Raw genomic sequence first — 25,536 nt, 5'->3', positions numbered from 1 at the left:
ATGTTATTAAAGGCTTAATGGAGTTATATTGCTCAAACAGAGAGCATGTACTCAGATTTCAGCTTTCAAAAACCTACAATGCAGCAATAGAGTTGTTTCCTTCCTGCTATCATCGCAACCCCAACTCCTTAACAGGTGAACAGAAGACCTCGCCTGTTCATCCAGGCCAACAAGTCCCTTTAACAACCCCCTTTCAGTGACATAGACAGGTATGGGCCATTACAGGCTAACAAACGACAAACATTCCAAAGGGGTGGACCCGTTCGTTTGTTTCTATTTGCATGTTTTCTAAACATACAGACTTGAACCCCAGTCGGCCTCGGCAGATGGCCGCTCACATTGAGCCTGGTTCTGCTGGAGGTTTCTTGCTGTTAAAAGGGAGTTTTTCCTCTCCACTGTCGCTGCAAACATGCTTAGTGTGAGGGATTGCTGAAGAGTCAATGAGTCGATATAATCAACTGGTTTTCCTTAGATAGAAAACTTTGTATCAATTTGACTGGATGATCTGGTTGAACTGTAAAGTGCCTTGAGATGACATGCGTTGTGAATTTGGCGCTATAGAAATAAACTGAATTGAATTGAATTAAACAAAAACAAGGTTTTGTTGGTCCACTCTATAAAGCCTGGAACTCAACACTATTTCTGACATTTTGAATTGAAAAAGCTTCCTGGATGGGAAGAGAAACGTCTTCAAACTTGGAAACAAAGTCCAGTGGATTGTTTTTAACTTTTTTGGAATGACTATGACCTGGATGACTGAGAATCTTCACCAGAATATTAGAACTAGAGCGGCCCCGAGTCCATATCACAAATCAGTTTGATATCCGGCAGAACATGAATATCGGAAAAGATCGGCCTTTCTGAAAATCTTTGCTTCAATCCGCTCTCGTATAAAGTTTAGTTCTCAGTGAGATGAATATCAATGGATCAAGCATAAAAGAAGCAATAAAGGCTGTATAATGAATGCTGATATCGTATCGGTCAATGCTAAAAGCAACAATGTCTCCATCGTATCGGAAACAGAAAAGCTGTATCGGGACACCCCTAATGAAAACAGCTGACTCATTTATTAATAACCAGTGGAAATCATCATGTTTAAGCAGTGGAGTGTTTCTATCTGAATCATAAGATCAGATATATTTCAATATTTTTTAGCTGATATTTCTACACCAGTATCCAATCAGAACATCCTTATATGGTTGTCATTCTTATGACTGATAACTACCGTAATGTCTGTATTCTGAATCTGTCTCTGAGTTTATTATTTATATTTTGCAGGCAAATCAATCATTTTTGTCAGGGACAAAAATCATGTAAAGGTAAATCTTGTTGCAGGAAGTGTGGATCCAGGAGCTGAGTATGGATTTAAGAATAGAAGAATAGGATAGAAAATCCCTTTATTGTCTCACAATGGGGGAATTCTGGTGTTTACAGCAGCAAAAAGATTAGAGAAAAAAATTGTCACACAAATGTGGACCTCAGAAAGATGTATAAGAATAAAATAATAGTGAAGAGTAATAAGATAAAAAATAAAATACTGTACTGTAAGGTGTTTTAACACTATAGAACCTGGAGAATTAATAACCAATATGCAGCTATGGACATTTTTACAGTAATGGATATTTGAAAATAGCAGCAACATCAGAGATGTTCAAAATGACAGCAGCAGGTTATTTAACTGACTAAGGTAGAAAATGAGAAAAATCAGCATGAATAGAACAATTTATTGAGGTTGTTGGGAACAGTGGTGGTTATAAAGCCTTAAAGTAAAATAAAGTTTTCAGCTTTCTCTAATTAGCAAACCTTTGGGAGGAATTTCTAACATAGGTAGCTGTTGTTAGTCAATTATTATTATTTTTTTTCTAGACTTCATGAAACTGGTTTAATTAAAGGGCGTGGATTCTAATGGTGTCCTCCTTGGCTTTTATTTTGGCGGGCAGCTTCCTGCAGGCCCAGAGCTGCTTTTATTTTAATGTGGTTGCAGAGAAGTTGAGACGATGTCGGCTTCTCCTTCCAGCGTCAGTCTGATGAGTGAGAGCAGAGGCTTAAACAGCCGGCTCTTTGTTTCCTGACTCAAAATCTCCATGGTGAATATGCTGATTGTTCTGGATGAAGAGGAGGAGGAGGCTTCAGCCTGCAGAAGCTCCACAGTTGATGGCTTTAAATTTTCCACATGATGTTTGAACAGCAGCTGCATCACCTGCTGTCTGTCCTCCTCCCACTGGATCCGCTGCAGCATCCCTGCCCTCCTCGTCCAATCAGAGGCTGTGTCCTCGCCGCTGTTTGTCTCCTGTTGCCGGCGCTGATGGACGCCGGCGTCCTGCTGGGAGGATGCGGAGGCGTTTTAGTGCTATTGTCAGAAGGTTGGCTGCTGACGCGGCGTTCCGGTCTGCCCTCAGACGCCTCTTCAAACCCGCAGCTCTGATCCGAGGCCAGAGAAGCTCTGCTGAGACCTTCCAGAGCCAGAAGATGCTTCACATCCCAGATGTTCTGCTGGGTTCACAGACAACCCGTCTTTGTTCTGAGTGATGATGAAGCTCCTCCTCTTCCTCCTGGTCTGAGCAGCCGGTTTAAATTGAAAGGTTCTAACAGAACTGGGTCAGTCTGGGTCAACAGAAGCAATCTAACAGTTCTAGATTAGAGCTGCGTTCAAAACTAAACGTCACCTTCATTCGCTCCCAGGGATATGAAACCAAATCAGGTTTTCACTCGTAGTTTGAGGACTTTATGAAAAGTTTACTTATAAAGCTCATTTCCATGGTAACACAATTCAGTGCTGGAAGACTCAGACAAACTTTATTGTCTTTTTGTATACAGAGTGTATAAAAAACAAGAACATCATCAGTCGGTTATTATGACTGAAGAAGTAAATAGTTGTCTATTTTGGACCCATCATAAATGATAAAACGTATATGTTTATTTGACCTCTAGCTGAGCTTCTGGAGGCTTCTTTAATTAACTGCTGAACCTCCTCTGGGTGTCTTTTATTTTTTATTCCTTCTGCTGCCCAGAATCTCCTCTGAAAGCGACCAAACAGGACTGAGGAAACATGCGGTACTTTAAATAGGAGCTCATGTTTCTACTGTGACCTCCAGGTTTTGTTATTTCCTGTTTTCCGTCTCGGCCCGGTCCGGTTCTGGTTGCTTTGCTTTGGACCCAGACAGGAAGGTCCAGATTTATCTCCTCTGACCTGAAAGAGTTTCTCTCTTGATGGGAAAAGTTTCAGCTGATGAGCAGCTCTGGCCGAGCCTCGCTGATCTAAAACCGTTTAACCGTCTGTGGTTCTGATCCAGCTGCTGGTGATCTGTCTGTGAAAAGCACCTCTAACTGTGAAGCTGCAGCATTAAGGCCCTGAATCGGACCCAGAAGCATCAGCCATCTGTAGAGTCTCTGGTTCCGGTTTGATCGGGTTTCCGTGGTTTCTGTGCTCCACCCTGCAGTTAAAGCCTTCAAACCTCAGCGCTTCTTATTAACCTTGACCCATAAAGCTCATCTGTTAGCGAGCGCTCCTCAGCCACGTGCACACTCACACGTGCACACCCTGAGGGAGAAGGAGGAGGAAGCCGGTGTGTTTGCTGTTGCTTCATTGTTTCCTGTAATAAACTGCAGCCTTTTGTGAGTCCCATCAGCTGCTTCACCTTTATTTGCTGTCGATGCTGGGGGGCCCCCAGAAGCCGGGCCCCCGTACCGGCCCTCTGTTTACAGAACAGATTCTTTGGCTGAGCAAACCGCAGAACCTTCTGCCATCAGGCGGCTGCTGCTCTGGGACCTGCTCAGACCCGCTGAAAACGACCCTCCTGACCCGTAGTTGAAGGAGCGGTTCCGCTGCTCCGTCACGCTCCGACGGCTCTCTGCATTCCTGCTCTGCCTTTCCACATCCATCAGTCGGCGTGGAGGAACCGACCCGGCTGCAGGGATCTGGCTCTCATGTTTCTGTCAGAGCTTCGAACATGGATCCACCTCCCTGCAGAACCACCTGGTTTCAGCTGCAGATGGACTTTGCTTGGACCTCAGTCATTGAAACATTGAATCAGAACCATGATTGGGACCTATTTAATTCAGAACTTACAAAGAACCAGAAACTGAACAGCAGCTTCATCTGATTCAGTTTGAATAAACTTGTTTCACTCATCAAAAATACAGAAATGTTTTTATTAATATGTTTAGATGGTTCTGATAGATGGAAACCCTTTATTTTATGGCCCATCAGATACCAGGCCCAGTTGGTTCCGTAAGCTGTGCTGCCAGAACCCTGGATTCTAACCAGAACCAGTCTGTCCCCAGATTAGAAGCAATTCTAGCATAAAGTCACTGAGGAAGAGGAGTAACAGAGGTTTAGAAGTTATAATCCAGGTCCGTTAGTAAAGAACCGGGCCTGCAGAGCCTGGCTGAGACCAGAGGTCAACGTTCAGCAGCCTTTACCGCCATTTGTCCCTTCGTTCCGGTTCAAGGTGATCTGGTTAGGGCCATTTCAACAGCATGACCCTTCAAAATAAAAGCTTTTCCTGACCCGGAATTAGTTTTTGATCTAACAATATATTTTGTTTGGTTAAATGTGAGTTTTTATATTCAAATATAATAGGAAATGAAATAGTAACAAATATTTAGCTACTATTGGCAAAAGAAACTGTTGAATGAAAACATCTCAACTAAGGCTGCAACTAACGATTATTTTACAAATCGATTAATTAGTTTTTTCGATTGATCAGTTGATAATTGCATAGCAAAATGTTCCTTAAGGAAGACTTTTTACTAAATTAAACTAGCTTAAACTAAAACTTTTCCACTTATGGAGTTCTGGATATAGCAGATTGATAAAAGAAAAGTTTTTTTTTTTAATCTTAAATGCATAATGTTTAAATGTTTTTACAATTTTGATATAATTCCTGCTCTGAGTGGGTCGCTCTGTCAGCTAAAGGTATGTTTTACAGTCAGGACCTCTGCTTTGGGACCACTGGTTATGGACCCCTGGTTATGGACCCCTTTTTGGACCCCCTGGTTTAGGACCCCTGCTTTATGACCCTTGGTTTAGAGCCGCTGCTTTAGGAAAACCTGGTTTAGGACCCCTGGTTATGGACCCCTGGTATAGAACCCCCTGGTTTTCACGAAACCTTTAGAAGTCCCCCTCTCCTCCTGTTAAACCGAGGTTCTCTCTCTTCATCTCCATCTGCAGGTAAGGCCTTTGACATCACCTATGTCCGCCTCAAGTTCCACACCAGCCGTCCAGAGAGCTTCGTCATTTACAAACGCACCCGGGAGGACGGCCCCTGGGTGCCCTACCAGTACTACAGCGGCTCCTGCGAGAAGACCTACAGGAAGCCGAGCCGCGGCTTCATCCGCACCGGCGGTGACGAGCAGGAGGCACTCTGCACCGATGACTTCAGTGACATATCGCCGCTCACAGGAGGAAACGTGGCTTTCTCTACGCTGGAGGGACGACCGAGTGCCTACAACTTTGACAACAGCCCCGTCCTCCAGGTGAGAGTCCAATTCTGCCTTTATGGATCTCAGCATTTAGCGGAAAAAAGCTTAAAAGCATCAAATTCTTCTGCTGTTTGAAGAAGGGGAGTAATGTTGGGTTGTGTCAACATGATTTTAGCTCTGCTGTTGCTCTGAGAGTAGAAGTTCCCACAAAGAGGCGGAGAAACAACATCTTCAAAAGAAGAACTTCACTAAAATCTAAACCAGATGAGATGGTGCAGAAAATGAATGCTTATTAAAAGCAACAACAAAGCTCAGATGTTGGCAGTTTGATTTAAAGCTTCCTCCATGAAACACTGAGATGATCGCTGCTGCTCCTCAGCATCATAGGGGGTCAGGTTAGGTTGGTAATCAGTCAGGTCTAGACCCGGTTCTAAGGTTGAAGTGTCTCTTCAGTCGATGATTTGGGCTACGAAGCGGTTCAGGGTGGCAGCGCCGCCATCAGAGGAACAGGAGGTAGTAGTTCTCTTCAGTTATGCTGTCTGGTTCCTGGATCCCTGCCAGCCCAGTGATACCAGGTAACGCCCCCAGGTTTCCCACCGCAGCAGCGGCTTGGTTTGGCATGACTGACCAGCAGCTGGAGTTCTCTCCTTCCTCCTCCTCCTCAGCGCTGGGATTCCTTCCTAAGTTTCTCCATGGTGAGGTTTCTTAATCACTGGAAAGCAGATTGTTTTCATTCCTGTTTTTCTCTCATAATGTTGTGAAATTTCTCCAGTGCTTCTCTCAAACTCAGGATTCCAAGAAAGCCGGAAAAAAAAACAACAACACCTACATTGTGTTTTTTCTTAGTTTAGACAATTTTTCTCAAAAACCACCAGAATAAGGAGTCCCAAAGTAAAACCTTCTCGGGTATCAAAGATGCAGGACGGCCTTTTAGTTTGACTTTCCAACCTTTGAATTTGTTTTCTGTTTGTTGGATCCTTGTTCTTTTGCTGACCCAGATAGGAATTCTTTCTAGAATACAGCAGAGGTCATAGTTCCCTCTGTGGTGGTGAGGAACCTGAAAAAGCCCAAATCATCGCCACACGCTCGGCTCGTCTGGAGCTGCATTTCACCTCCTGTTATTAAAAGTCTTTAAATAATTATAAATTCTGACTTTTTTCATTTAGTGGAGGAATAATAAACTCAGTCAAATAAACACAAATCAAATGAACATTTTGAAGGATAAAACAAAAATTCAGATTGCAGAGAGAGGCTAACGGGGCTAACGTCGGCCCTGGCTGCTGCGGGCGGGGCTAACGTCGGCCCTGGCTGCTGCGGGCGGGGCTAACGTCAGCCCTGGCTGCTGCGGGCGGGGCTAACGTCGGCCCTGGCTGCTGCGGGCGGGGCTAACGTCGGCCCTGGCTGCAGCGGACGGGGCTAACGTCGGCCCTGGCTGCTGCGGGCGGGGCTTACGTCGGCCCTGGCTGCAGCGAACGGGGCTAACGTCGGCCCTGGCTGCAGCGGACGGGGCATACGTCGGCCCGGCTGCAGCGGACGGGGCCAACGTCGGCCCTGGCTGCTGCGGGCGGGGCCAACGTCGGCCCTGGCTGCTGCGGGCGGGGCCAACGTCTGCCCTGGCTGCTGCGGGCGGGGCTAACGTCGGCCCTGGCTGCTGCGGGCGGGGCTAACGTCGGCCCTGGCTGCTGCGGGCGGGGCTAACGTCGGCCCTGGCTGCTGCGGGCGGGGCTAACGTCGGCCCTGGCTGCTGCGGGCGGGGCTAACGTCGGCCCTGGCTGCTGCGGGCGGGGCTAACGTCGGCCCTGGCTGCAGCGAACGGGGCTAACGTCGGCCCTGGCTGCAGCGGACGGGGCATACGTCGGCGCGGCTGCTGCGGGCGGGGCTAACGTCGGCCCTGGCTGCAGCGGACGGGGCTAACGTCGGCCCTGGCTGCAGCGGACGGGGCTAACGTCGGCCCTGGCTGCAGCGGACGGGGCTAACGTCGGCCCTGGCTGCTGCGGGCGGGGCTAACGTCGGCCCTGGCTGCAGCGGACGGGGCTAACGTCGGCCCTGGCTGCAGCGGACGGGGCTAACGTCGGCCCTGGCTGCAGCGGACGGGGCTAACGTCTGCCCTGGCTGCTGCGGGCGGGGCCAACGTCGGCCCTGGCTGCTGCGGGCGGGGCCAACGTCGGCCCTGGCTGCTGCGGGCGGGGCTAACGTCGGCCCTGGCTGCTGCGGGCGGGGCTAACGTCGGCCCTGGCTGCTGCGGGCGGGGCTAACGTCGGCCCTGGCTGCTGCGGGCGGGGCTAACGTCGGCCCTGGCTGCTGCGGGCGGGGCTAACGTCGGCCCTGGCTGCTGCGGGCGGGGCTAACGTCGGCCCTGGCTGCAGCGAACGGGGCTAACGTCGGCCCTGGCTGCAGCGGACGGGGCATACGTCGGCGCGGCTGCTGCGGGCGGGGCTAACGTCGGCCCTGGCTGCAGCGGACGGGGCTAACGTCGGCCCTGGCTGCAGCGGACGGGGCTAACGTCGGCCCTGGCTGCAGCGGACGGGGCTAACGTCGGCCCTGGCTGCTGCGGGCGGGGCTAACGTCGGCCCTGGCTGCAGCGGACGGGGCTAACGTCGGCCCTGGCTGCAGCGGACGGGGCTAACGTCGGCCCTGGCTGCAGCGGACGGGGCTAACGTCGGCCCTGGCTGCAGCGGACGGGGCTAACGTCTGCCCTGGCTGCTGCGGGCGGGGCTAACGTCTGCCCTGGCTGCTGCGGGCGGGGCTAACGTCGGCCCTGGCTGCTGCGGGCGGGGCTAACGTCGGCCCTGGCTGCTGCGGACGGGGCTAACTTCGGCCCTGGCTGCTTCGGACGGGGCTAACGTCGGCCCTGGCTGCAGCGGACGGGGCTAACGTCGGCCCTGGCTGCAGCGGACGGGGCTAACGTCAGCCCTGGCTGCAGCGGACGGGGCTAACGTCAGCCCTGCCTATGGTTAGCCTTGGAGGTACGCTGGTTGCTGCGGTCCCCTCAACATCGGAATATTTTATTTTAATTTCGCACTTAATCGGTAAATGGGCTATATAGTGAAGCCTAAAGAATAATATTCTAGCCTCAGATGATCTTAAAACATACTTTTATAGAACAACGGCAACAGAAAAGAGAACATTTAACTTAATACTCTGAGCTCTGTGAGCGCTAACCTAGAAGCTGCAGCTGCCGCAGTGCATGCTGGGACAGCTGTCAGTCTGGAGAACAGACAAGTCTGCTCTGATGCATGCTGGGTAAAGAGGAAGGGGCGAGAACATCATCCGGGGACTTTGTCCGTTCTCTGTCTTCTTATTCTTTCGAGCTGGAACCGTACTAGGGCTAAGGCTGATGGCGTTTCACGAGTACATGAGGATGCACAAGTACACATATGGAGAAGCGGCCTCTTTTTCCTTCAACCCTCCCAAAGAGCCAGACTGGTTCAGGGTCATGACCTTTAACCTTTACTCTGCTAGCCTGTTGTGTCTGAGCTGGAGCTGTTGGGTTTATGCTCATGTCTCAGGGCTTTCTGACCTGCAGGGTCGTCCACCGCTGTGCAGATTGAAGCAGTCTGAGACGTTTTCCTCTTAGTAATAATCTTTATCTTTCTAAGCTTTTTGCTCAGGAGATCATCCAATGATGGAAGGTTGATCGGTCAACTATCAGTGACTGTACCATGACTCTTGTGTGTCCTTGTTGCTCCTCTCTGACTATCAACAACAGCTGGTTGTAAAGGTTGAAGGACGGTTCCTATGGTAACCCGGCGCCCCCATGTAATTATCTTTATTATCAAAGGATTAAAGTGTTTGCGCTCATCATTGGTGCCACCTGTCGCTCCTCATGACATTTCACTTGTTTTCACTCTGCTGTAGCTCAGGAACAGCAGAAAGCATATTTGATGCAGAAAGCAGTTTTCTTCCTGAGATTCCTTTGAAAAATGTGTCGATTTTCTGTTTTGGACCATTTCATGTTGGTGGACTCAGATCTGATGGTGTGAACAGAACATGGACAGTCTGATTGCTAAAGCTGACTTCCTGATCTACATGTTTAAATCTACATCACTTCCAAACAGAAGCGATGACGGATCTGATCCTCCCTCCATCCTGGATCTCCTCTCGGTGTAAAAGAACAGAATTAGCTCGCCTGCTCAGCTTTAAACTTCCTTATTTGACCCTCTGGCATGAAGCTATTTATACCAAAGCCAGGACTCTCTTTTGGGACGGTGGTCAGTCTGAGGCGTCAGCCGGCTGATGGCGGCTCTGTGACATTCCTCCCGTCTGTCATCGGCGGGTCCGGATTGGGAAATAACCACCAGCTGAGGCGGCCCACCTCAGCAGGCAGCTGACCCGCCGTCACACGGTGATTCCCAGCTCTTTATCCCCACCAGTGGACAAAGACTCACAGTGGGTCTAGTTTCCAACAGAAAGACTTTTAAAGGCATCACATTGCTGAAAGCCAGTAACTGGCAGTATTCCCACGTTTTTATTTCAATTTATATGCAGTAAAATCAGGAATCCTTTAGAAAACGTGTTAAACTGGTCTCATATTTAGATTTACAGGGTCTTAGTTTTATGGCTCCTTTTATTTTCTTCACCCTGACATGTTTTCAATAAAGTTTCTCAGACCATTAACGCATAAAGACTCTGCTTCCCCACAGCTGCCATGATGATCTCTGGACTGAAAACAGCCCAGACAATAACATGAAAACCAAGTTTGGTCGGTTTTCATAAACAAAACGATAAAAACAAAGATCACTCAAGCAATATCTGATGCCAATTTAAAAAATATATTAAAATATTACTAAATCAGGTGGAGGATATCTGAAAGGTGGCAGCATGTTGGAACATTCAGGTAATTGATGGTAATGTTTTTAAAGTTTTAGCAGCATTCCTTGCTTCTGTTTAGATGTGTCTAGTATCAAAGTAACAAAGTTAATTAAGTAGAAATTTTGGCCATCAGAGGAGTAATTATTCTTTAGACAACTTTTAACTTCTTCTCCCTACATGAAGTCGTTAGTTTATACTCATGTTGAAATAATAAAAAATTAAATTAAATTGTAGTTTCATGCAGACAAATAATAACCCTAACCCTTTGTGGTTGGACTCGGTGCTGCCCCAACTTGTTGCTCACTACATACCAAAATAAATAGTTTTCAAGGTGATTCAAAGTTAAATTTGACACTGTTGCCATTAGTTATAAAACTAAGAAAATTAAGTCTAAGGAAGTTATCATCCAAAACTGTAGAAAAATGTTCCTTTAATAGGTTTGAGCAGTAAAACTTCTGGCCTTGCCTTTACTTTTATCATTTAAGTAGTTTTAAAAATGGTACTTTTACACTTTTAGTTGAGTAAAAAGCTTCAAACATTAATACTTTTGACAGCGGTGGTTCTGCCTGCAGCAGGTGAAGCACAGGGTGTTTTACTCTGCTTGGAAGAATTTGAATTGTTGATGTCGTTGGACGTCTTTGAACATTACAGCTGTGCTTAAAATGTTCCCTGGGTCCCTGGCTCTATTTAAAGGATGGGTCTCCAAACGGACCACACTGGCATGGTTGGATTTTAGGCACAGCTTCAGTCACATGTTGCATATAAAACGTCTGCAGGGTTCTGATTAAAAACCTAAATTTAATCTGAAGTTCTTCTGGATTTAAAGCCTTTCTGAGAGCACATACTGTCTAACAATATAATCTGAAGTCTCCTTTAGGTGATATTGAATATTAATCCGTGTGCTTTCATCCTCGACCTCACACAGCTATGGAAAACAACAACATATTCAATATATGAGTAGTATAAACTTTAATCGACAAATCACTTAAACTATCTTCACAGCAGGGATGTTTGCAAAAAAAAAAAATAAATAAAAAAAATAATAAACAGCCGAGGAGAATAAAGCAAACGAGACTACAGTTTATTTTAGTTTACATTTCCTAAAAGATCTTTTACTGTTATTGTTGTTCAACTTTAGGAAGATTTAGGAACCAGAACATTTGAAACATCTGATTAATTTATACTTTGGGATTTTAAAGTTCTTAAACCCCATTTATAAGTGGTGGACATCACTGTTAGCATGCTAACATTAGTGCTGATGTTAGCAGCAGTATGCTAACAATTAAGTTATTAAACTGAACATTTATAGCTTATCTTAAACTGATCAGTTAGCTGTGTAATAAAGGGACTCCAGTAAATTAGAATAATATTAAAGTTATTTTCATATTTCAGTCTGAAATGTTAAATGTATAGTCATACATTTCAGGCTGAAATTTCTGTTAGCCTGAGGATTATGGAGGACAATAGACACAGATAGACACCACATCATCGGGTGAGAGGTGTGCTGATGGGGCGGCCATCTTAGGTCAGACAAGGCTGCTTTCAGAGACAAATCACGTCAATGGATGCTAACCCTACATTGCGATTTTAGACACTCTGAATGCGGTGAAACTCAACTGATTTCCAGTTTCACAGGTTGGACCAACTGATTAATATAAATGACTTTTTCATTTATTACATCATTTTGTATGTACCGTTGACAGTTCACAATAAACGGAGACTACAAACCAGATCCAGCAGGATTACCTTTCATTAGTAGGAGTTTACAAGGCCCTGATTTCTAAAACCAGTGAATGAGGATTTATTAAAATAAAGAATATATCTAAAAGTATATAAAACGCTGTAACTAATTTAACTAAAAATACACACACAAATTTTTTTTAAATGATGCATTAAATGTAGCTTTGATGTTTCTCTGTAACAGCTGCTCTAAACTGCCCTAAACGTCCCAGCAGTTAGGATGACATGACCAATATTAATCATCTGTGGGAGGATAACCGGCTGTGATCACTGGTGGACAGCGTCATTGTGGGTCAGACACTTTAGGCTGCATTTTCCAATCCTGTCTTTTCAACATCAGACATCCAGAGGATGTTTCCCAGACAGGAAGAAGGAGTGTGAAGCCTTCCAGCTGTGGGACTGATAGTACATCCGAGTCTTCACTCTGTTCCTGTAGACCCAGATGGATGCAGTTCCTGCAGATAAAATGGTCATTTAGGGAGATTTCTCTGACATCTCCAACATTAGCATCACATACATCAATATGAGGAATTCCCCTGAAGATCCTGATGGCATTTCTACTTAACTGGACCTAGAAACTAAAATATTTGCCATGTTCATTGAACACATCAGAAAACAACCAACAGTACATCTGCAAACATTTCCTGTTAACCTGAATCTGTCTCGAGGTTTCATAGAGTCAAATTTAGTGTTTTAAAATTTTTTGGATTGAGATAAACCATCATGAAAGGTTCTGAGAACCATCATTCCTGGAGGCTGCTAGATGTTCTGGGCTAGTTTGCTGCAGCTCTGCTGAATGTTTGTGGTTCTCTGGGGATATTCTAACACCTGGCAGCATTCTTCCTTCCAAAAACCCGCCCCAGCCACGCCGTCGCTCTCTGTCGTTGATGGATGGCTCACAAATGTTGTGTACAGTTTAGAGACGTGATTCAGATCCCGTGTGAGCTTCCTGGGTCCGTCTGAGGAGCAGCAGCTGCAGACTAGCGGACCGGTCTTTATCTGGGTTCAGTTGTCTGCTGCTGAAACCTGAAGCGCCATTCGACTTTGGTCTGAGTCCAAATGGGTTTCAGAATTTCTCTTTACTTTAGGTAACATGAAGGATCTTCGTTTGACTTCAGATTATGAAACTTTGGCACATTTTAGAAACTCAGGACACACATAAAAACTGATTGATCCATTTGGCAGATATTACTGCCTCCCAGGGTCCAATTGGATCTAGGCTGAACTATAGACAGCTTCTGCAATCACGGTTCCACATTCCCAGCAGTTATCCCAGGGTTTATCCTCATCCAGGGTTTATAATCATCCAGGGTTTACAATTATCCTGGGTTTATCCTTATCCAGGGTTTATCCTCTTCCAGGGTTTATCTTCATCCAGGGTTTATCCTCATCCAGGGTTTATCATCATCCAGGGTTTATCTTCATCCAGGGTTTATCCTCATTCAGGGTTTATCCCCATCGAAGTGTTTATCTTCATCCAGGGTTTATCCTCATCCAGGGTTTATCTTCATCCAGGGTTTATCATCATCCAGGGTTTATCCTCATCCAGGGTTTATCATCATCTAGGGTTTATCATCATCCAGGGTTTATCCTCATCCAGGGTTTATCATCATCTAGGGTTTATCCTCATCCAGGGTTTATCATCATCCAGGGTTTATCTTCATCCAGGATTTATCATCATCCAGGGTTTATCATCATCCAGGGTTTATCTTCATCCAGGGTTTATCATCATCCAGGGTTTATCATCATCTAGGGTTTATCCTCATCCAGGGCTTACCCTCATCCAGGGTTTATCATCATCCAGGGTTTATAATCATCCAGGATTTATCATCATCCAGGGTTTATCATCATCCAGGGTTTATCTTCATCCAGGGTTTATCATCATCCAGGGTTTATCATCATCTAGGGTTTATCCTCATCCAGGGCTTACCCTCATCCAGGGTTTATCATCATCCAGGGTTTATCCTCATCCAGGGTTTATCATCATCGTGGGTTTATCATCATCCAGGGTTTATCCTCATCCAGGGTTTATCATCATCCAGGGTTTATCCTCATCCAGGGTTTATCCTCATCCAGGGTTTATCATCATCCAGGGTTTATCCTCTTCCAGGGTTTATAATCATCCAGGGTTTATCATCATCCAGGGTTTATCCTCATCCAGGGTTTATTCTTATCCAGGGTTTATCATCATCTAGGGTTTATCATCATCCAGGGTTTATCATCATCCAGGGTTTATCATCATCTAGGGTTTATCTTCATCCAGGGTTTATCATCATCCAGGGTTTATCTTCATCCAGGGTTTATCATCATCCAGGGTTTATCATCATCTAGGGTTTATCCTCATCCAGGGATTACCCTCATCCAGGGTTTATCCTCATCCAGGGTTTATCATCATCGTGGGTTTATCATCATCCAGGGTTTATCCTCATCCAGGGTTTATCTTCATCCAGGGTTTATCTTTATCCAGGGTTTATCACCATCCTGGGTTTATCATCATCCTGGGTTTATCTTCATCCAGTGTTTATCTTCATCCAGGGTTTATCCTCATCCAGGGTTTATCCCCATCCAGGGTTTATCGTCATCCAGGGTTTATCCTCATCCAGGGTTTATCACCATCCTGGGTTTATCATCATCCTGGGTTTATCTTCATCCAGTGTTTATCTTCATCCAGGGTTTATCCTCATCCAGGGTTTATCCCCATCCAGGGTTTATCCTCATCCAGGGTTTATCCTCATCCAGGGTTTATCTTCATCCAGGATTTATCATCATCCAGGGTTTATCCTCATCCAGGGTTTATCTTCATCCAGGGTTTATCATCATCCAGGGTTTATCATCATCTAGGGTTTATCCTCATCCAGGGCTTACCCTCATCCAGGGTTTATCCTCATCCAGGGTTTATCATCATCGTGGGTTTATCATCATCCAGGGTTTATCCTCATCCAGGGTTTATCCTCATCCAGGGTTTATCATCATCCAGGGTTTACCCTCATCCAGGGTTTACCCTCATCCAGGGTTTATCCTCATCCAGGGTTTATCATCATCCAGGGTTTATCATCATCCAGGGTTTATCCTCATCCAGGGTTTATCATCATCCAGGGTTTATCATCATCCAGGGTTTATCTTCATCCAGGGTTTATCCTCATCCAGGGTTTATCATCATCCAGGGTTTATCCTCATCCAGGGTTTCTCATCATCCAGGGTTTATCATCATCCAGGGTTTATCATCATCCAGTGTTTATCTTCATCCAGGGTTTATCCTCATCCAGGGTTTATCATCATCCAGGGTTTATCCTCATCCAGGGTTTCTCATCATCCAGGGTTTATCCTCATCCAGGGTTTATCCTCATCCAGGGTTTATTCTCATCCAGGGTTTATCATCATCCAGGGTTTATCATCATCCAGGGTTTATCCTCTTCCAGGGTTTATAATCATCCAGGGTTTATCATCATCCAGGGTTTATCCCCATCCTGGGTTTACAATCATCCAGGGTTTGTCCTCATCCTGGGTTTATAATCATCCAGGGTTTATCCTCATCCTGGGTTTATAATCATCCAGGGATTATCCTCATCCAGGGTTTATCATCATCCAGGGTTTATCTTCATCCAGGGTTTATCATCATCCAGGGTTTATCATCATCCAGGGTTTATCCTCATCCAGGGTTTCTCATCATCCAGGATTTATCCTCATCCAGGGTTTATCCTCATCCAGGGTTTATCATCATCCAGGGTTTATCATCATCCAGGGTTTATCCTCATCCAGGGTTTATAATCATCCAGGGTTTATCCTCATCCAGGGTTTATCCTCATCCAGGGTTTATCCTCATCCAGGGTTTATCATCATCCAGGGTTTACCCTCATCCAGGGTTTATCATCATCCAGGGTTTATCCTCATCCAGGGTTTATCATCATCCAGGGTTTATCCTCATCAAGGGTTTATCCTCATCCAGGGTTTATCCTCATCCAGGGTCTATCCTCTTCCAGGGTTTATAATCATCCAGGGTTTATCATCATCCAGGGTTTATAATCATCCAGGGTTTATCCTCATCCAGGGTTTATCTTCATCCAGGGTTTATCACCATCCTGGGTTTATCTTCATCCAGTGTCTATCTTCATCCAGAGTTTATCCTCATCCAGGGTTTATCCCCATCCAGGGTTTATCCTCATCCAGGGTTTATAATCATCCAGGGTTTATCCTCATCCAGGGTTTATCCTCATCCAGGGTTTATCCTCATCCAGGGTTTATCCTCTTCCAGGGTTTATCCTCATCCAGGGTTTATCCTCATCCAGGGTTTATCCTCATCCAGGGTTTATCCTCATCCAGGGTTTATCCTCTTCCAGGGTTTATAATCATCCAGGGTTTATAATCATCCAGGGTTTATCCTCATCCAGGGTTTATCCTCATCCAGGGTTTATCCTCATCCAGGGTTTATCCTCTTCCAGGGTTTATCCTCATCCAGGGTTTATCCTCATCCAGGGTTTATAATCATCCAGGGTTTATCATCATCCAGGGTTTATCCTCATCCAGGGTTTATCCTCTTCCAGGGTTTATCATCATCCAGGGTTTATCATCATCCAGGGTTTATCCTCATCCAGGGTTTATCCTCATCCAGGGTTTATAATCATCCAGGGTTTATCATCATCCAGGGTTTATCCTCATCCAGGGTTTATCCTCTTCCAGGGTTTATCATCAGGGTGAGAGCTTCTAAAGGCAGCTGGGAGTTTGTTTCTAAGTGGGCCCATAATGGAGGGCTTGGTTTTCCTATCTAACCTCACCAGGTTTTTGTTCTCTGGGTATTTGGTCATTATATAGAACAGCAGAGAAGGTTCCTGTTCCACATCAGAACGTTGAATGTGCTCGTAATCGGTCCAGGCCCTGCCCTTACAAGATGCCTCCTTGCCATGTCCTCAGATAATGCTATGCTGAAAATGCCACAATCTCGCATGGTGGCTACAGGCCATGGCCTCACATAATGGCTACAGAGCACGCCCTCGCTTGATGGCTACAGGCCCAGAAAGAAGTTTTATTTAATGTTTAAAATTATTCTAGATTTTAAGTAAAAACAGGGGGGCGGGTTTATCATCAGGCAATACTAGGCAGTTGCCTAGGGCGCCAAGTTCCTGGTGGCCCCATAAAACTCTGTTTACATGTATGCTTAATACAGCTGTTTCTTATTTGTGGATATTAATTATTTTTTTTTATAAAAATCCTTTGGTTAAAATGCCATCAGAACGCTGATAATAAGTGTGTCTCAGCAAAACAACCAGAAAGGGGACAAGAAGAGAGGGGAAAAACCTAGAACAAATAATGGATGTCTATTCTATTAACATTTCTCTATAGAATGGGTCTGTTTGATGTGTTGTCTTCTCAGTTCAGAGGGCCCCTGCCTGTCTTTGCCTAGGGCCCCAAATTTCCTAAATCCACCCCTGCTTAAAAACCTCAAACTTTTAAATGTAGATTTGGATCCAAACGTTAATATTCTTTGGTTCACTGGTGTTTTTATTTGGGTTCCTGAACTAAAAGAGAATGTGTTGGGCAACACGACTTAGGTCGTTTTCCATTTAATATTTGAGCCCATGTTGATTCTGAATAATTTTAATTGATTAAAACCCTTTGACCCTGGTTGGATTTTAGGAAATCTGTATTTTATTTCTAAAACCATAAACTGAAGACTGATGCAAACATTAAAACCAAACATATCTGGACTTTAACAGAACTTCTGTTCTGACTTCCAGCCTCCGACCCAGATCAGCTGGGCCCATCTGGCCCCTCCTTCCAGAACCTTCTGCAGGTGCCTCCTTCTCTCTGAGGTTCTCATTCAGGCGTTTCAGCTCAGAGATCTGGGTCCGATGAGCCTCCTGCTGGTACCGCACGGCCGGCCCACTTTCCCAGGAAGTTTTGGCTCAGATCTCAGCGTTGAGCAACGTTTGTGTATCTCTGAGGCTCTGCAGCTGCTCAGAGTAATTCTTCCCATCTGTGTGTTGAGTCATTAAATACACAGAGTTTATTTGGAGACGTTCTGGTTGCATCAGCTGGCGAAACGCTGCGGATGTGATGGACGCTTCAGACGACAGGTTGCTGGAGCCGCTTCTATCGGATCAGAACCAGAACAGAATTTCAGAACCAGAGTAAACATGAATGTTCTGTTCCTCTAAGTGGGCCCAGAATGTTCCACTAAAATATTCACATCATTAAACTATTTAAATAATCTAAATAATCTAAACTGCTTTTTCTATTTTGATTGTGATGACAAGCTTTCCAAGCAAACCCAGAACTGCGTGGAAAGTATTTGCCCCCTAAAACCGACTCCTGTGTGCAAGGGCATAGGTTTGACTTTGGTAGGTCCTAAGTTAAGGTCATTTTACCCATGCAAAAATATGCATGCTTTTTTATGCTTGACGTGAGCATCAGGGTGCATTTCGTTTAAAGAGAAAAGCTGCATTTCTTGCTACATTTATACTAATTTTATAAGCGCCACACACACTAGATCAAATCAAATCAAATCTGTTTGTATAGCCCTTTACAATAGCCAAATGGTACCCAAAGGGCTTTACAACAAAGCCATAAAAACAATACATAACACATATAAAAACATACAAGATACAATTAAAAGTGCTGTAGTGGTGCAGCGCTGCAGGATATTAAAAGCCTTCCAGAGGTGCATAGAAAGGAGCACACAGAAAGATGACATCTACAGTAAGAGACAGTATTATAGTCAGAATTAAAAGCTAAATTAAAAAAGTGGGTTTTAAGCTTTTTTTTTTTAAAAAGGCTGAGGTCAGTAGTGGTGCAAATAACCAAATATAGCCTAAATATGCCCGTTATATGCCGATTTATCATGAATTTTCTCTTGAAGATACATAATTGTGCAAAGGTAAACAGGTTAATCACTCTTATTTTTTAAATGCTCTCTTTGTATCAGGAAACCACACAAAATAGAGACAAATGGGTCGGTCCAAAATTTTGGTCGGGACATGTCCCTATGGTCCCTATGCAAACCTACGCCCATGCCTGTGTGGAAAGCATTCACCCCCTAAACCTAAAAGTTTTCCTGGAGTCTCTGACATTAATGTGGAGGGGTTCTGACCCAGTCTGCTTGACTGAATTGTTCTGTACAGACTTTGACTAGGCCCCTCTAAAATCTTTGTTGCTGTTTTTTGTGTGTTTTTTTAAACCATTCTCAGACAAACTTAATTGGCTTTAAACAGAATTCATGGTTCCACTGGTTACAAAAAGTCTTCCAGATTGAAAGCAGCTCTAAACCATCACACCACCACCATCGTGTTTTACTGTAGGTATGAGGCTCTGGTTCTGTGTTAGGGCTGCACATCTACCTAAAAGGTCTCTTCAATTCACAGCCTCGGGGTCTTTTTAATAAATAAGAGCCGGGTTGAAGAGTGAGAGGTTATTTTGGACCAGCGGTGTTTCTGGCCTGGGAACTCTCCCACATTTGCCCAATCACTGTCTTTCCTTTAGCCAAATAATGATCTCCGACCTTGACTTGTGGTTTATGAGTAATTAAAGGCGACTTGTTGTTCATGTGAAAGAGGCCCCCGTTAATTCACGATGAAACAGTGGGGCTCCATTATGTTTCTGCACAGGGCCCAGTCCGTTAGGATTGATTTTATTCCTTTATCCAATAAAATCAACACTGTTTTACCATTTTTTCAGACTATGTTTATCTGGTTATCTTTGATAGGAAACATTTCAGAGTTGACAGCCAAGTAGAAACAGACGAGTCTTGCAATTTCATGTGTATTAAACTGTGTTGTTGTTAAATTAAAACATTTTCAGCCATTTCTGGGCTTTAACTTTCCAGAGCAGGACCTAAAGCTGCTGAAGGTTTGCGGTTTCAGTCCCAGCTGGATAAACGTGTTGAGAAATTTCATCTGAATTTATGGCAGTTTTCAGAACTGAAAGAACTAGTTGTTCCTGGTGATTTCTGTGCCCATTCTGCAGATAACGACCAATCGGATTTGATTTTCCAGTCTGTAGCAACTCAAAGTGCTCTCACATTTGGAGCTGTTTATGTTTCTCAGACCGAGCTGCTTTTATCGCACTGAGCATCTCTGGATGGCGTCTCCAGACGGAGCATGTTGCATTCTTCCTGCCTTCAGACCTTTTCCTGCATGCTTGAACAAGAAGGGAAAGTTTTTTGGGGGTTTCAGGGGTTGCTCTGCAGAGCTGCGTGGAAGTGGCGCTGCAGAGTCTTGAATGAACTAATGTTCCCTTGTTTGTCTCCGTTTCAGGACTGGGTGACGGCCACAGACATCAAAGTGACCCTGAACAGACTCAACACGTTCGGAGACGAGGTTTTCAATGATCCCAAGGTCCTGAAGTCCTACTACTACGCCATCTCTGACTTCGCTGTGGGAGGAAGGTAAACACTTGCACACAGAGTCAAAGATTTGTCTGCTTCCTGGGTCTGCAGCTGGCTGAGGCTCACCGTGCCTTTGCAGACTAAAAGAGGATCTCAGTGAATGGAGAAGTGGGGTCAGGTGGATTTATGGGTCCTCCTCTGCCCCTGTGTGGTCCCCTTCCCTGACGCCTGCCGGACAATTTACATAAGAACTCCTTTTCCCGCACGGCTGGGGGGAAAGAGGTTTGGACAGCCGTTAAAGAGTGTTAACCAGACTGCCTCTGCAGCCATAATCTGTTTGAAATGTAGAGCAGATTTCCATTACACATCCAGCATTCCTAACATTCCTGGCCGGCAGGGCTGGATTACAGGGAAACCGGAACGGGGCGGAACTATCGCAGCGATGGATGGAAGAAAAGGCGAGAGGCCCGTAGAGAGCACTTCAAGGCGGGGTTTCTGAGTGGACTTTACCTCCTGACCTCCTCCCTGCTTTACCTGGGTTTGCTCGTCTTTGTGGAGCTGGTTAAATTATAACCAGGGGTCAGAAGCTGAGATTAATCCTCATTTTAACCACGTGATGCTGATCTTCTCGTTAAAACCCAACAAAACAAAAAACTGAAGCCAAGTAAAGATCTAAAAGCTGCTTAATGAAACTTGATGCAACCGTTTTTGTCATTTACTTCATCATGATTAGTTACTTTAACACAATTGGTTCATGTTTGCAGGGTAGGACATAAAACAATTCTGTTAAAGTAACTAAATATGATAAAGTAAATGCCATAAACGGTTGCATTATTGTTTTGTCAGTGAAGGCCTTCTGCATGTATTTAAAGATTTAATAAAGAAATAACCAATAATGCTTTCAACCATTTTCATATCTTACTTGTGCAAATTAGAGTTAAGACATGATTGAAACAATGTTAAATGGATTAAGCTCACCGATAAAGAGTGCCCAATTATATGCTAAAGTTGACCTGCTAGCTTTTAGTCAAGTTTGCAGCCTAAAAACATGAGGTTTGATACCTTTGATGTATTTTTAACAATAATTTAAAGTTTTTGGCCAAGCGCAGCTGTTAAAGGAAGCTAACAAAGCTAAAGAGGCCTGTTGCTCAGTTGATGCTCTTGGAAATAAGGGTATTAGATTAGCTAGTTATGACATCACCAATTGACTTTTTCTTTTTCATTGTGTAGACTTCGGTTTTATGTCAGCATCCAAGTTAAAATGTAAGTACTTATGTGAAAAAAAGAGTAGTGAGGGCATAGAGGTTGGAATCCTGAGGTTGTGAGTTGGAAACCCACTTCCACAGACTGTCACTGTGCATCCCTGAGCAAGACCCTTAACCCTGATTGCTCCCCTGGTGGCCCCAAGATGGCAGCCCACTGCTCCCTAAGGGGATAGATTAAAAGCAGAGGCAAATGTCTCAATGTCAAAATAGTTCAATTATTATTACTTTATTTATTAATTAATCTCTGATTACTTTCTAGGAACCACTATTATGTTTATGTAACTATTGAATCTTGGAGGAAAAAAAAGTAGTAATATACTGTGTCTGAGCGTCTGCTCTACTCACTATATAGCTCATTATATAGTGGTTACGCCATTTTGGACAAGTGTCCAAACATCTAGAGCAGAGGTCACAGATTAGCGGACCCTGGTCCGGATCCGGGCCCACCTGCTGTTTAATCTGGACCCAACCTGATTTCAAACCTTTCTAAATTAATGCATGTTGTACGACAACTTGCGCAGCTTCTCCTGTTATTGCGGTAAAGCCCTCCGAAGCGTCCGGCTCCAGGCTGCATGTGATCCAAATGAGCCAATGAGCTGTCAGTCTGGGTCAAGTAAAGATCTAAAAGCTGCTTAATGAAACTTCATGCATTTACTTCATCATGATTAGTTACTTTAACACAATTGGTTCATGTTTGCAGGGTAGGATCATAACACAAGTGTGTTAAAGTAACTAGATATGATAAAGTAAATGCTATAAACGGTTGCATTATTGTACTTTTTATTGTACTTGATTCATTTCTATTCAGTTTATTTATATGGTGACAATTTACAACACGTCATCTCAGCCTTCAGTGTCTCATCTAACCCCCTAATAACTAAAACACAAATAACCAGACGCTAACATTTTTCCCTAATAATAGCCTTTATGTCTTGTGCTGCAGCGTTTTATCAGACTCAGGATCGGGCTGAGCGCGGGTCTTAAAAGCTTCCTTTCTGTCAGAGTTTCCACAGCTCTGTGCCAATAAACACCTGAGACAATAGACAAAGATGGCTGCTGGACAAGTGCCGTCCTGTTAGGAGGGAGTTCTCTACCTGAGGAGGTTAAAGTAAACCTTCAATCATAGGTCCTGTACGGAACAAGAACAGCGTCAACATTAGTCCTGCCTGGGAGCCTCCAGCTCCGAGGCGCTGACAGATTTTACACAAACAGACACACATACGTACGCCGCCTGGATGGAAAGGACACGTCTCATGATGAAATGCCCATTCTGTGTCAGACAAGGCGCTGATTGGTGTAACAGGTGTGTGTATCTCCCATCAGGTGTAAGTGTAACGGCCACGCCAGCGAGTGTGTGAGGCGCAGCGGCGGGCGGCTGGTCTGCGACTGCAAACACAACACCGAAGGCGTGGACTGCGACGTCTGCAAACCGTTCTACAACGACCGGCCGTGGAGGAGGGCGACCGCCGACAACCCCAACGAGTGTCAACGTGAGTCACAGACGGCTGGACGGATGTAGAGGAGCTTCTACAGTGACTGTTTTAATGGAAAATAAAGTGAAATACTCAAAGCAGCAGAACATCTGGTGTTCTCAGCCCGGGTCTCTGGGGAACTGTGGGAGTTGTAGTTTAATAATCTAAAGTAGATGCATGACTAAGCTGCGGTAACGAGCTGGAAACTATTATGATGACAGATTCAAGGAAACAGTGAACCATTCTGTTTCCATTTTCCGTTGTTTTCAAGCTTGTAGTTCATTTAGTTATTTTCAAAATCAAAAAATCTGAAAGGTTTGAAAATGGAAAAATGTTTGCAGAAAGCAGCTGAGAAACTAGGAGAAAGATCACGCTCTGATTGAAACAACAGACCAAGACCTTCACTCACACCACAAAGGTTCACTGATACAGTAGCAGCCATTCAAAATGGCCGTTCCCAGTCAAACGCCAGATGAATGGCCGCCCACTCCCCTCCAACTCTCAGTTTGGAGACTTCGCAGACTGTCACTCTACCCAGAGACATACAAGCTCTGTCTGATTGGTACATGTTGTCATTTCTGCACCAGCATTGGGACTCTGACGACTCCCAGTCCTCCCATTTCACTGACCAACTTAAGTCTGTCCACGTTTTACTCCTGATGGTTCCTTACATCATCATGTTGTCCGACTAGCTAAACCTACATAGATGGTGGACAGAAAGGAAGTTCACACACTCTGCAGTTGAAAAGTCTGCTTCATTGAACTGCTTTTGCTAACCGCTGTCGTTGAAACAGTTTGTGATTTAGCCTTTAAAGCAATGTCTGGACAGCGAGGACACATCTGAGATATAAACCACAGAGAAAAACACTTTGTGGTCTGGCTGTTGACTCCCTTCTTGGGCTATCTGTGCTAGCCATGACATGAACAGAGGAATCCATCCTCCTCATCAGTGGCGCCTCCAGGGGGGGCCAGGGATGGCCACAGCCCATCCAACTCACCAGTGTAAATTGTGTTAGCATCAGTTTAGCATTTCATCCCATTATGCACAGCCAGTGATGTAACATTAAAAATCACACAATACACCAAGATCTGAGTAGGTGTCTGTATGATTTCTACAGGGAGGTTTACCACAATAGTAGATTAAACCCTGAAATGATGGCTTTTAGCTTCAGTGTGTCTGCCCAAGATTTTAAGTGGCCCCATCTGCCCCCCAAGTATCCACATAGAGGAACAGGGGGAAGGCAGATTTTGGTCTAAAAGTTTTAGGTTTTCTGTCTCTGCGATTTTTTTTTTTAAACAGAGGGTAGTGGCTGAAGAGGATCTGCTAAGGTGTTGCTTGTTTTTCTGTTCCAGCCTGTAATTGTAACGGGAAGAGCTCAGAGTGTTACTTCGACGCAGAGCTGTACCGGGCCACGGGTCACGGAGGTCACTGCAGGAACTGTGCCGACAACACGGACGGGCCCAACTGTGAGCGCTGCCTGGACAACTACTACAGAGAGCAGAGCAACGGCCGCTGTCAGCCCTGCTACTGCAACTCCATCGGTGAGTCCCGGCCGCACCCTCTGACCCTAACGACCTGATCATGAGTCAGAAATCAACCTGTTGATTCTGGAGAGTGAAGAGTTTAGTTTAAAAAATGATTTCCCATGATGCCGCTGGTACCACACAGGTCTACTGTAGGGTTTCATTTCTGGATGAAGACAAACAGCCTGAGAGGTTCCTGCAACATTTGACTGAAAATACCAGCTGTCTTGATGTGCTTCATGTTTCAGGAAGACTGTGGATATTTGCTGCCCCCTTGTGGTCATTTCTTGTGTTTGGAGTATTTTGCGTTTCTTTGCTTCTTTATCCCTCTGCTGTCATGCTTCACTTTCTTTGTATCGCTCTTGTTCTCCTAACTCAACTTTTCCCACGGTTTGTGTCTTTATCTTGTTTTTTTTTTGTAATGTTCTGTTCCTTTCTGGTAAATTTGAATGGTTTTTTTTGGGTGGACATTTTGTAACTTGAAATGTTTTTGGTTATACTTTTCTCTCTTCACTATGTCAGTTTATGGTAAACCTACTGTGACCTTATGGAACTGTGGTCATAGGCGAGTTTGCCACAGTTGAAACATGCATAAGGTTTTTCCACCCTGTTCCAACAGCTGTTCCAGCTTCTTTAACTCCAGCTGATTGTCTCTGGGAGGTCAAAGGTCGGCGAGCTGGTGGCTGATGCTGTTTGTGTGTTTGCAGGTTCTGAATCTCTTCAGTGCAACAACAGAGGGGTGTGCGCCTGTAAACCTGGAGTGACGGGAGAGAAGTGTGACCGCTGCCAGCCGGGGTTCCACAGCCTGACCGAGGCAGGCTGCAGGTACGACCCAACAACCAATCAGGACAGGTTCTGCACATGATCTAATCTGAGCTGCTTTGCAGTCTACAGAGGGAAAACAGTAACCCACTGACTGATCTAAGCACTCCCTCTGCTGGCCACATGTTTTCTGTATGAGTTTCAGTTTAATCTATTTAGA

At 45.0% G+C, this 25,536-nt stretch overlaps 1 protein-coding gene across 1 annotated transcript in view; it reads left to right on the top strand.

The window, feature by feature from the left end:
- The window catches only part of lamc1 (laminin, gamma 1), a 63,479-nt gene that overhangs the window by 27,190 nt on the left and 10,753 nt on the right, over positions 1–25,536 (top strand). Inside the window, exons 2-6 of the mRNA XM_038270003.1 lie at positions 5,174–5,478; positions 20,223–20,353; positions 22,882–23,048; positions 24,384–24,572; positions 25,262–25,379. Coding sequence (XP_038125931.1) covers positions 5,174–5,478; positions 20,223–20,353; positions 22,882–23,048; positions 24,384–24,572; positions 25,262–25,379 — 910 coding nt within the window. The remainder of the gene's footprint in view (positions 1–5,173; positions 5,479–20,222; positions 20,354–22,881; positions 23,049–24,383; positions 24,573–25,261; positions 25,380–25,536) is intronic.

The sequence above is a fragment of the Cyprinodon tularosa genome, unplaced genomic scaffold (assembly GCF_016077235.1).
Source record: "Cyprinodon tularosa strain WSP-4 unplaced genomic scaffold, ASM1607723v1 ctg749, whole genome shotgun sequence".
NCBI classification, from domain to species: domain Eukaryota; kingdom Metazoa; phylum Chordata; class Actinopteri; order Cyprinodontiformes; family Cyprinodontidae; genus Cyprinodon; species Cyprinodon tularosa.
The sequence above is the reverse complement of the archived record's forward strand: the minus strand, read 5'-3'. Positions and strand labels throughout refer to the sequence as shown.